The 12766-nt window shown below is 46.6% G+C and overlaps 1 protein-coding gene across 1 annotated transcript in view; it reads left to right on the forward strand.

Moving 5' to 3' along the window:
- Positions 1–12766, forward strand: part of LOC122941588 (MYCBP associated protein) — a 69618-nt gene that overhangs the window by 633 nt on the left and 56219 nt on the right. Inside the window, exons 2-3 of the mRNA XM_044298945.1 lie at positions 2385–2515; positions 11109–11262. Coding sequence (XP_044154880.1) covers positions 2385–2515; positions 11109–11262 — 285 coding nt within the window. The remainder of the gene's footprint in view (positions 1–2384; positions 2516–11108; positions 11263–12766) is intronic.

Genomic DNA, 12766 nt, shown 5'->3' on the forward strand with positions numbered 1-12766 from the left:
AAAAAACTGGGGGAATACGATTTAGCGTTGCTCCAATTATATACAGTGTATATATATATATATATATATATATATATATATATACACACATTCACTGAGAAAAACCTACCGCTCCCAGATAGAAATGTCAGAAACTCTGCATGCATTTATGTCTCACGCAGATGATTACAGGTGCAATCTGATTAGACACTGGGTCTTGCCACAAGAGGGCGTAAAAGTGCTGCCTGTGCTGCCCTATGTAAAGGCTCTCAGAGGCTACTTTTGGGTAGTGTAACTCTTGTTGACTGCTAGACATGCTTCTACATTTTTCTCAGACATTTTGCCCAGTTGACAGACTTGGAGACAGGAGTGAGAGAAGTAGGACGGTAGTTTTGAGGAATTGTCCTCCATCCAGGCGGTTCTGACCTAGCTGTTAGAAAGTGTAGGGAGCAGTGGTTACATGAGGGCACACGCTGCCGACAGGTTCTGGACGGCACAGACAGACAGCAGTAGAGAGGATTGTGTGATCCACGATCCACCAACAAGAACAAGCGGCTCCCATAGTTTCGTTGTCCACCATCCAGACCCCTTCATTACACATTTCTGTCTCTGCCCAGACCATTTCCAGTAGCTTAGCAGAAGGAAATTTGGCGTCACAGCACCCATTACTTATCCTGTCATTGACAGCCAGCCTTCATCACCTACGTTCACATTGGGGTAGTGAACATGAAACCTGGAATTCTATAAACACAGCAAGGGTTTCCCAGGAATGTCTCCTCCAGATTACAACATTTCCTTGGCCTTCCCAGTCATCGGATTTATCACCAATTGAGCATTTATGGGACTGACTATGACACCAGCTTCAGCAACCTACGAGTGTGCAGGATCTACAGGCCCAGCTGTAACATCTGTGGGAAAATGTCCCCCAGGATACCAGGAACCTGTATGCCTCCATGTCCAGCCGTATCTCTTATCCAGGCTAGAGGCCGTATCTCATCTTGTATCCAGGCTAGAGTCCGTATCTCATCTTGTATCCAGGCTAGAGGCCGTATCTCATCATGTATCCCGGCTAGAGGCCGTATCTTATCATGTATCCCGGCTAGAGGCCGTATCTCATCCTGTATCCCGGCTAGAGGCCGTATCTCATCTTGTATCCAGGCTAGAGGCCGTATCTCATCTTGTATCCAGGCTAGAGGCCGTATCTCATCATGTATCCCGGCTAGAGGCCGTATCTCATCACGTATCCCGGCTAGAGGCCGTATCTCATCCTGTGCCCCGGCTAGAGGCCGTATCTCATCCTGTACCCAGGCTAGAGTCTGTATCTCATTCTGTACCCAGGCTAGAGCCCGTATCTTATCTTGTATCCAGGCTATCTCATTTTGTATCTAGACTATAGGCCGTATCTTATCCTGTATCCAGGCTGGAGGTGTCCAACAGGGTCCTAGAGCCTCCTTTCAATTGTCCAGTTTTTCCCAAAAAACTTCTCCTTTCACTCTAATATTGCAATCACTTCCATATATCATCATTACAGTTTTCTTTATTTTCATGACTATGAAAATTGTAGATTCACACTGAAGGCATCAAAACTATGAATTAACACATGTGGAATTATATACATAACAAAAAAGTGTGAAACAACTGAAAATATGTCATATTCTAGGTTCTTCAAAGTAGCCACCTTTTGCTTTGATTACTGCTTTGCACACTCTTGGCATTCTCTTCATGAGCTTCAAGAGGTAGTCACCTGAAATGGTCTTTCAACAGTCTTGAAGGAGTTCCCAGAGATGCTTAGCACTTGTTGGCCCTTTTGCCTTCACTCTGCGGTCCAGCTCACCCCAAACCATCTCGATTGGGTTCAGGTCCGGTGACTGTGGAGGCCAGGTCATCTGGCGCACTCTCCTTCATGGTCATGGCTTCAGTGTGAATCTACAATTTTCATAGTCATGAAAATAAAGAAAACTCTTTGAATGAGAAGGTGTGTCCAAACTTTTGGTCTGTACTGTATATACACATAGGATGATTAATTATTACCTCCATACACCAGGCAGGTGCCATCAGAGAGAGAGAGAGGCTTCTTCTGCAGATTTCTCCAGCCAGACTTCGCTGACTGCTCACTTTTTACCACATATCCCCTTATGACTGCTACGGGGGTCCTACATCCTCCACTATGTACTGGATGGAGCTGGTAACTCCAGCACTGCTCCCATTCTCTTCAGTAGCTGTCTAGTTCCAGCTCCTACTTCCACCACACGTGGTACTGCAGAATGGCTGTTCGTTGGGGTGTCAGATATTGATGGCCTGACCTGAGGATATATAAGTACTCTAAAACCCCTTTAAGGGGAACCTAGTAGAAATGTCTCCAGTTCTTATTACTCTTTTATGCAGACCAATGTTTTATGTTGCAGAGAAGAAGAAGTTGAAAGGGTTTGAGCAGTCGACCTCGCCTGTGCCAGAACAGACAGAGCCAGACATCAGCGCTGGTCTTAAAGATGATGAAATCCAGGCACTGGCTATCAGACTGGAGGATTTGGAGAAGGTAAAGTTCTGTTCTGGGCACATGAGCTCACGTTCACAAATGGCATAACTGTTTGGACTCAAGGATTCATCTAGAAGATGCAGTTCAGTTCTGGGGATCAGAGCCGCATGTACATCAGGAGACCAGTCCCTTTCCTGTTCTCCGATGTACACATGCCCGAGCCCTGGCCATTAACTCTTTTTAACTCTTTCTGTCACAGTGAGTAATTGTGGTCCTGATAAAGGGGGGGGGGGGGGGGGTCTGCCCTTTTTATGCCCTTGTCATGCCCTTGTCATGCCCATTTTAACCCAAGCAGTGTGTTTGCTGGGAATGACTGGGAAATTGTGAGTGTACATATAGCTATCCTCACACTTGTCTTGACCTGTGCAATAAAGTTATGCCCTCTAATTATTCTACTGGTCCTTAAAGGGTTTGTGTCATCTTAGATATTGGTGGCATATCGCTAGGATATACCATCAACAGTCAGGTCGTGCTGGTCCTACACCAATCTCCAGAATGGGCCCCTGAAATGCCCCGCATGCTCTCCATTCATTCTTAAGGAAGTTCCAAAAATAGCTGAGCGAGTGAGCACCAAATGAGTAGAGAGCGTGCCATGTAAGTGTGGCCACAGCTCCGCTCACTTCTATGGGACTGCCAGAGGTAGTGTTATGGTTCCCCTGGCTGCTGCCAGAGGTTTTCAGGGCTGCCCTTGCAGATGTCGGAGCCTGGGCCAATGACAAGGTGCGCTGGAGCTCCTGTACGTCAGGGCACGCGGGCGGCAGTCCCACTTGCATACCAGCATGAGCTGTCTTCTGCTATAAAGGCTAGCAGATGCAGGTGTCGGTTTGGTGAATATCTTGTCCTCTGGCTCCCCCTACTGGTTGCTTGCATTATTGAAGACTTCCCTTGACTTTGGATTTCTGGATTTGGCTTTGTGACTACGTTTTTTTCTTTTTGGTATCGTATTGATCTCCTGGTTTTGACTTTTTGCTGTGTTTAGATTTTTCCGTTTCCCTCTGGCAGTACTTGTCCCTGTTTGTGCATCACTCTCTCACGTATTGCAGTATAGGGGCCATCTACCAGTTGTGGGTCACTGTCTAGGGCGATTGTGCAAGTAGGTAGGGATAGTGGGTTCGGGCAGTTTTGGGCTGCACTTTCCCTGTATGTGTGACTGTTGTCGCTATCCTGACAGGTCGCTGAGCCCGCATTGGCTATTTTAGGCAGTCCTATGTAAATAAAGGGAGGGCAGCCATGCATCTGCAGCTTTTCTCTCCATCTCTCGATTCTGGAGATAGCTGTCACCTCTGGAACCCGCACCTATCTAACCCTGGTGGCATATCCAAGAGATATGCCACCAAGGCTTGTTCCATCTGGACATTTATGGCTTATACCATAAGGATATGCCATGAATGACCAATAGGTGCAAGTTTCATCTCTGGGACCCTCTCCTAACATGTGCTCTCACCAATACTTTTTATGGGAAAGAAAGCCAAGTGCACAACCACCTGTTCTCGGAAGCCCCACAAAAGTGAACCAATGTGAGCTATTTAAAAAAAAAATTATATGCAGACCTTTTAAGTTGCAGTAAGGCTCCATTCACACGTCTGCAATTTAGTTCTACATTTTGCGGAACGGAATTGCGGACACATTCATTCCTATGGGTCCGCACTTCCGTTCCGCCAAAAAATAGAACATGTCCTATTCTTGTCCACAACTGCGGACAAGAACAGGCATATTCTATTAGTGCCAGCAATGTGTGGTCCGCAAAATGCGGAACGCACATTGCCGCTTTCCGTGTTTTGCGGATCCGTGGCTCCGTGTATCCGCAAAACACGTTGCGGATGTGTGAATGGAGCCTAAAAGCCATGCTTTACACCTGCCGCAGAGGAGAAAAGGTAATACATGGTGACCATTCCAGCGATACTCAGCAGCCCTCTGTGCTGACACATTGTGGGGTTCCCGAGCGCGGGGGCTGTATGTATGATGAGCCGATTGTGAAATATTGTTTGATAATTATTTTTACGTCAGCCGCGAGGAAATGTACTTAATCGGTTTTACCGCTGTCAGCGATTTTGCATTTATTTAGTTGCATTAGGTAATTATGTGGAGGCGCAGTATGTCAGCTCTGACCACAGCTTCCTCTTAAGGATTATAGACCCTCTGCAGCTGGGAAATGGTTCCCCAATTTCTGTTACCCATAAGCATTTTTTTTCCAATTTAAGGCGTCATGCACACGACTGTGGTGTGTTTTGTGGTCCGCAAATCGTGGATTCGCAAAACACGGATGGCGTCCGTGCAGGTTCCGCAATTTGCGGAACGGCACGGACAGCCTTTAATATAAATGCCTATTCTTGTCCGCAAAGCGCGGACAAGAATAGGACATGTTATATTTTTTTAGAGGGGCCACGGAACGGAGCAACGGATGCGGACAGCACACGGAGTGCTGTCCGCATCTTTTGCGGCCCCATTGAAGTGAATGGGTCCGCATCCGAGCCGCCAAAATGGCGGCTCGGATGCGGACCAAAACAACGGCCGTGTGCATGAGGCCTAAGTTTTATATTTTCCAAGCACGTATATAATATACAGTGAGTTGAACGGCCCCAAACAGGTGGGCCCATTTATATATCGTTTTCCAAAAGTACAGTGAAAATATGGAAAAAGGAACAAATAAAGTCTTAGACAGACATACAAGTGTCCCATGCCAACCAGAAACGTGGCCGTCGTACCACGCTGTAGTGTGATCAGATGTTCTAAGGACCGAATATCCTGTATCCGAGCATAAAGATCAGATCCCTAGGAGGTACAGGACGCCTCCAGTAAAGAGCAATCAGGCATATATGGAGGAACAGCTTGGCGCCGTGGCCCCAAAGTGTCACAGGAACCATATTCAGGAGTACTAAAGTGCCCCTAGAGATACAGATATCAAGAATAACCAATAGGGCTCTATCACAGGACAGGTTCATCTCCAGGGTTCAGGGTATGTAGTACTTCTGGTGTATGATACCAGTGTGTCAAAATGTTCAGTTGATTCTTCCTGTAAGTCATACAAGAGCTAGAGTGTGCCCCCTGCCATATAGAATGCCAAGTATCTGGCGAAAGCTCCCTATGTAGCAAATCCTCCCATTTCCGCATATATAGGTGTTTAAAGTCTGCGGAAAAGTCTGAGGAGACCAATATCTGGTAAATATCACCCTTGGACGAGGGGCCACGGACACAGACAATTTCAAAAGTGGAAAGCGTCAGGACATCTAATGATATCAACGCGCTCCTACAGTAATGAAGGATCTGCGGTACTGGTATGCCAAGGTGCTTGGCAGGGAGAATGTAGCCTGAACGTCCTCAAAGGATAAGATCCAAGCAGAAAAGGGGCCCTTCAAGTCGACAAAGCGGTTGAGCCCTTCAGCCATCCATGGCCTAACCATCCCTGAGCTTTCCAAGAGACAAGGGGTAAAGAGAAAAACCGTAAGAGGTGAACGGAGCGTTGAGAGGCGATATCTAATCCTACTTCTAAACCAGATCTCCCTGGTAAACAATATCGGACTAAGTCAGAAGCTGGGATAGTTGTGGGGGGAGCCCCAGATCATAGTCCCTGGGTGGGTTGGGGCCAGCCATAGCCATTCAATTTCAGTCCAGCGGTTATACGAATGAAGCGTAGACCAAAAGGCTATATGCTCAAATGGGTTGCTAGATAATATGAAGTAATACTAGGAAGTGCAGGCCTCCATCCGAGATGGGCGCTTCCCTCCCGCATACTTTCCCACATAAGCATTTTTAACAATAGTAATTCAGCAGTTACTTCCAATGACGGAGTCCATAAGCTGAGACCCTACGGAAAGAAGTCCTGGTGACAGTGATCTGAGGTTCAGAGCCCAGGACCCCTGGACAGTTACTAATGCCCACCCTTAGGCATTAGCGGGGTCCATCTCATGCGTTTCCATATAATGTCCATGATATATCTGCCTGGCCCCGTCTCGTTGTAAGTTTCAGTGTAACAATGGTGCCTTTTAGGCCTTTGTAAAGAGTCTTGAGCCTTGGGACTCCAATCTGGATACTTTCTTGTGGGGGTTACAGGGATCCTGTCCTCTCTTTTGGGGCCACTAAACCACCAGTGTGCCGTTATGAAGAGTTTAGCCAAACCTGCCCATTGGAAGCCTGCCCATCTCCACAAAACAAAGGGCTAATGCCTGTTTTGTGGCCCGCGCATTGCAGATCTGCAAAACACGGATACCAGCCATGGAGCATTCCGTATTTTGCGGAACAGAATGGCTGGCCCCAAATAGAACAGTCCTATCCTTGTCCGTAAAACAAAGGCCACGGAACGGACACACGGATGCAGAGATCACACTGTATGCTGTCCGCATCTTTTGCAGCCATATTGAAGTGAATCTAAAAGTGCGGATCAAAGGCGGACCAAAAATATGTTGTGCCTGAGCCCTTACTGGGAGAAGAGTCTGGGACACTTCTCTAGCAGCATCGGACGTATGCGTACTGCGTCAGTGAAGCCGAGGACCGTACACCTCTCTTCAGTGCACATGTACAGTGAGGCGTGGTGTATCGTTCTCGGCTCCGTCGGCACAGTGCACATACACCCGATGCTGCTGGACAGGAGTCCCAGCTCTTCTTCTCGTGAGTTACTTAATTTTCTGGGGATGGTTGAGTTTGCTATGGGTAGGTCTGCGACCCTGAACCCTGGCTGCTTACCCCCATACGGGTGCTTTACTGGCCCCAGACCTGGTGACAGGTTCCCTTTAAGGGTAAAGAACAGGAAGATTCCTGACACCCCGCACGGCCGCACCCCAATGTAGCCAGAGCCAACAATCAACTGCATGTCTGAAATCTTTGCCAGCATCTAACTGGGGTAGATGTCAGGTTCTGGCACAAAAATTGACAAACGTGCGCCTTTTATTAACTTTGGCGCGTCTCATGCCAGCGCAATGTAAATAAATCCTGTCTTCCGTTTATGAACCACTCCTGGCTTTGGCCTCAAAAGATGCATTCAAAACTGAACCTGGAAGCCCAGGCTAAGGCCTCCTGCACATGAACGTGTGCGCTCCGTGGCCGTATTGTGGACCGCATTTGCGGATCCGCAATACACCTGCACCGTTCCATGTGCATTCCGCATCACGGATGCGGACCCATTCACTTCAATGGGTCCGCAAATCCGGAGATGCGGAATGGAAGCACGGAACGGAACCCTATGGAAGCACTGCGGAGTGCTTCCGTGAGATTTCGTCCCGTACTTCCGTTAGAACATGTCCTATCTTTTTGTGGAATGGCCGGAGATCGCGGACCCATTAAAGTGAATAGGTCCGCTATCCGCTGCGGCTGCCCCACGGACGGCTCTAAGGCCTCTTGCACTGGAATGTTTTTTTTTCCCCGTTTACGGGCCGTTTTTTGCGTTCCGTATACGGAACCATTTATTTAAATGGTTGTGTAAAAAAAACGGAATGTACTCTGTATGCAGTCCATTTCCTTATTTCCGTTTTTCCGTTGAAAGATGGAACATGTCCTATTATTGCCCTCAAATTCAAGTCAATGGGTCTGCAAAAAAAACGGAACACATACAGAAATACATTCGTATGTCTTCCGTATCCGTTCCGTTTTTGCAGAACCATCTATTGAAAATTTTATGCCCAGCCCAATTTTTTCTGCGCAATTACTGTATACTGTATATGCCATACGGAAAAACGGAACAGAAACAAAAAAACAGAACAACAGATCTGTGAAAAAGGGACCGCAAAACACTGAAAAAGCCATACAGTCCTGTGAAAGAGGCCTAAGGCCTCACACACACGACATTTCCGTTTTTTGCTGTCTGCATCTTTTGCGGCCCCATTAAAGTGAACGGGTCCGCACCCGAGCTGCAAAAACTGCGGCTCAGATGCGGACCACAACAACGGCCGTGTGCAGCAGGCCTTAGGTTGCTTTCACACTGTCAGTATTTTGTCAGTCTTTGATCAGTGATTGTGAGCCAAAATGAGGTGCAGGTGAAAAACACTGAACAGGCGCAGATCTTTCCCCTATACCTTATCTCTGTGTAGCCTCCATTCCTGGTTTTGGCTCACAGTCACTGATGGAAGTCACTGACCAAACACCGACTGGTTTTCATGTAGCGCCCTTATCCCAGTTTCAAACCCCATGCCCTTTTAACATGGGCTCCGTAAATATTAACTTGAATGGGTCCGTGATCCACCATATATGGCAAAAAATAGGACATGTCCTATCTTTTGCAGTGCGGAGGCATGGCCCTGAAAGTGTTTCTGCAGGCTTCTGATCTATTTCTCCACTCCACAAAAGATGGGACATGTCCCATATTTGACCGTAGCTTGCGGATTGTGGACCCATTCAAGTCACGGAGTGCACATGGCCAGTGCCCGTATATTGCAGACCCGCCGTTTGCGGTCTGCAATATAGGCATGAAGGCCTTAAGTTCGTGGGCATGAGTCCTAAATTAGTCGCCTCCTCTGGCAACGCAGGGGATATCTGCTTAGAAAATGTCGCCCCATGGTTTTATGTATGGCTTTGGGTATACATGTTCAGGAAGCACATCCATTAACGGCATACCGCAGCAGTCCTGCCGCATGGTTTCTGACTGCACGGTAAACCTGCAGCCGCTGCGAGGAAACCCAGCCTTTCCAGCATTTCCATTGCACATGTATTTATACAGAGGGGCACATTTACTAAAGTGTCTTATTTTTTTAGTCTTGTTTACTACTGAAAATGTGCCTGTTTTGGAATAATTTGTACGTCGTTCGCCTATTTTGTTTTTTTTAGACTAATTCAGAAACTTTCAAACTTTTGCGCCTATTTCCCGACCTATTTAGGGAGGTGTGCCTGAATTTGCGCCTGATTTAGTTATAAAAGCAGTCTAATTTCTGCTCCAGGGCTGGCATACTCTTCTGCATCTGTTTGGAGTGGTGAGTTGCGCCACATTTTGCCTACTTTCATGGAGACGTGCGCCTACTTTCAGCTCACTGGCGCCACAATTTCATACTAATTAGACCAGTGTTAAGGTGGATTTAGATGGGACGATTCTGCAGCCGATTGTTGGGCATGAAGCGTTCCTTCCCAACCGTCGGCTGCTCGTTCAGTGAAGGAGACGTGCAGCGATCTCCTTCACAGTATGAGGACGAGGCATTGCTATTGCCATCCCTCGTCCTCATACAGAATCATTCTTTTTGAGCAGCAGATCGCTGTGTAGATAAGGATCTTCTGCCCAGAAACTATGATTGTTGGTGCCTGCATGAACGACAGGATCACCCGATGAATCAGCGTTTCAGTCGTTCGATCGGCGGCGCATTTACATGGGCAGATTGTCGGGAACGACCTCTTGCAGGAAAAGTCATTCCCGATAATCTGGACGAGTATTGGCTCGTGTAAATGCAGCTTTAGTGAATAAGAACCTGTCGCACTGATAAAGAACCACTAGAGGTCAGACTAAGGGCTCATACACACGACTGTTGTTGTTTTGCGGTCCGTTTTTCACGGATGCGTTCTGTATCTGAGGTTTTTTTCCCCCCTGATTTAAGTCCTGTTCCGTTATTGCACAAAACATATCCATATGGTTTCCGTATTTGATCAGTTTTTTGCGGATCGTATACAGAAACAGTAACTTATTCAATTAAACACCAAACACATGAGCAATATGGGCTGGGCATAGCATATCTACAATATAGATCCACAAAATACGGATGACATACGGATGTGTTCCGTGTGCGTTCTGTATTTTTTGCGGACCCATTGACTTGAATGGGCCTCGGACTGTGATTTGCAGACAATAATGCACAACTTTTTTGCGTAACAGCCATGAGGACAAACGGAAACGGAATGCACACGGAGTAACTTCTGTATTTTCTACAGCCCCATTAAAGTGAATGGTTCCTCATACGGTCCGCAAAAAAAAACCGCAACGGAAGCGGAAAGAAAATACGTTTGTGTGCATGAGCCCTAATAGCAATATGCCGAGTCTGATTTATGAAGTGCTGGATAAATAGTCGGCAAAAGACATACAGGGAGATTTATCAAAGCTGGTGTAAGGAAAAACTGGCAACCAATCGTATTCCACCTTTCATTTTACAAAGGAGCTCTGAAAAGTTAAAGGGGGAGTCTGATTGGTTGCTATGGGCAACTAAGCCAGTTTTCTTTTACACCAGTTTTGATAAATCTCCCCATAGAGGTGAAGCAAATACGCCTGTCTAATTGAAAGCCTAAAAACACGCGGGCTTGATAAGTGTGCCCCAGAATGTTTTTGACCTATGTCTGTCAAAACCACCTCCAAAAACTGCAGCAAAAACTACTACGGTTTTGTATGGCAGTTTATGGTTGTACGGTTTATACCAGCTAAGCCCATGATTGTATTGCTCTTAACCTGTACAAGCCACTGCGTCACAAACACTCGGCTACTCGCAGTAGAAACGCACACGGTTTTTGGATGTGTTCTCAAAAATGTTCCGTAAAAATACCGTACATCCTAAAGTTTTATTGTAGTCAGGTATTTTCTTAGTCTGGCTGTACGCTACTGTCGAAGGCGGCACAATTTTGGCATAAGATCGCTCAAGTTCATCTGTTTTGTCAGGTTAACGATTATATCCTAATGACCTCTTTCATCTGATAGCTTCACCCCCCACGACGCCCTAAAGAAGAACAGAAAGCTCCTACAAGGAAACAGATCTTAATCCGGAAGCATCAAGAGCAGAGCAGAAAGAAGCGGCTGCTGGTAGCCCGACCAGTGCCACCAGGGTCTCCCAGCAAAGGACCGACTTTTTCTGGTAGGCCACAGCGATAGTCCGGAGAAAAAGCCTCATTCCATAGGTCACCTGTCATTGGATATTTGTCAGACTGAATAATTCCTAACCTATGAACAGTATGTGATACTTCATCACCTATTACATTGTGTTACCACTGAAGGGGTTGTATAGGACTAGAATAACATAGATGCTTTGTATTTGGAAGAAAGCGGCCATGTTTTTCCCGTTTTAATGAATGAGTCATGCAGCATCCATATCTGCAGTGTGGCACCCTCAAACTGAGTAATTGTCAATGTTCTTTGCCAGACTGCCTCAATTTAGGTTCATTGGTAGATTTTGGTGCAAGAACTGTCCGGTCTTATCATCTCTGTTGGGTTCAAAGTCAGGACCTTGACTAACTCAGTTTCAGATTTTAATGTCAGCTTTACTTTTGCATTTTTGACTAACTAAAAATTATTAAAAGGGGTTTTCTAACTTTTTTATTAGTGATGATCTATCGTTTTGATAGATCATCAGCATCTGATCGGTAGTTATTTGACACCTGACACCCCCGCCGATTAGTTGTTCGAGAAGGCAGCAGCACTTGAAATAGCTTCTTACTGTTTCCCGCAGGCCAGTGATGTCACAACTATGTCATGTGGCCTGGGAGCAGCTCAGCCCCATGGCCACCTAACATATTTATGACATCAGTGGCCTGCGGGAAACAGTGAGAAGGCTACAGCGCTACTGCAAGCTCTTCTGCCTTCTCAGCTGATCGGCGGAGGTCCTGGGTGTTGGACCCTCACAGATCAGATGCTGATAACCCATCCAAAGTATTTTCAGTAATTTTATTTTATTACTTCCGAAATAACCTCTTTAAAGGGGTTATCGAATCCTATAAAATGCTCCCCTATATGTTGGGCCTCTCACATTGAATATACTTACCTTGCTCCCCGCTTCCTGCGCCGCTGCTGATCTGCGCACAGCCGCTGCTGCCTCTTCCCGTGCGCGGATAAAAACATCCGGTGTACGGGGGCAGCCAATGGCAGGCGGCGACCAGGACGAGCCTCCCTAGCATCACAGGTGACGCTAGGGATGCTCGTCCCTGTCACCGCCTGCCATTACCTACTTGACCTACCCCCGATACCGGATGTTTTCATCCGCACGCGGGGAGTAGCTGCAGCGGCGGTGCAGGGAGCCAGGTAAGTATATTCAATGTGAGGGGCCCGGCATATGGGGGGACATTTTATAAGTTTTGATAATCCCTGTAAGAATCACTGTGCAACAAAACTCTCACCGCAACGAGATGTCCACTAGCACACATTAGTATATTAAAGGGGTTCTCCGGGAATTAAGAAAATAAAATGACTGAAAAATGAAATATTACTTTATTATAAAAATATTCCCAAATACTTTTCATTAGTTATAAAGACTTGTTTTGTCTAGGGAGAAATCATTAGGAGAATTAAAATGGCCGCTGTCCTATTAGTGCACACACAATCTCTCCTAATCACACAATAGGACAAGTTACTTCAGAGCACTGAGC

Source organism: Bufo gargarizans, chromosome 6 (genome assembly GCF_014858855.1).
Source record: "Bufo gargarizans isolate SCDJY-AF-19 chromosome 6, ASM1485885v1, whole genome shotgun sequence".
Classification (NCBI taxonomy): Eukaryota; Metazoa; Chordata; class Amphibia; order Anura; family Bufonidae; genus Bufo; species Bufo gargarizans.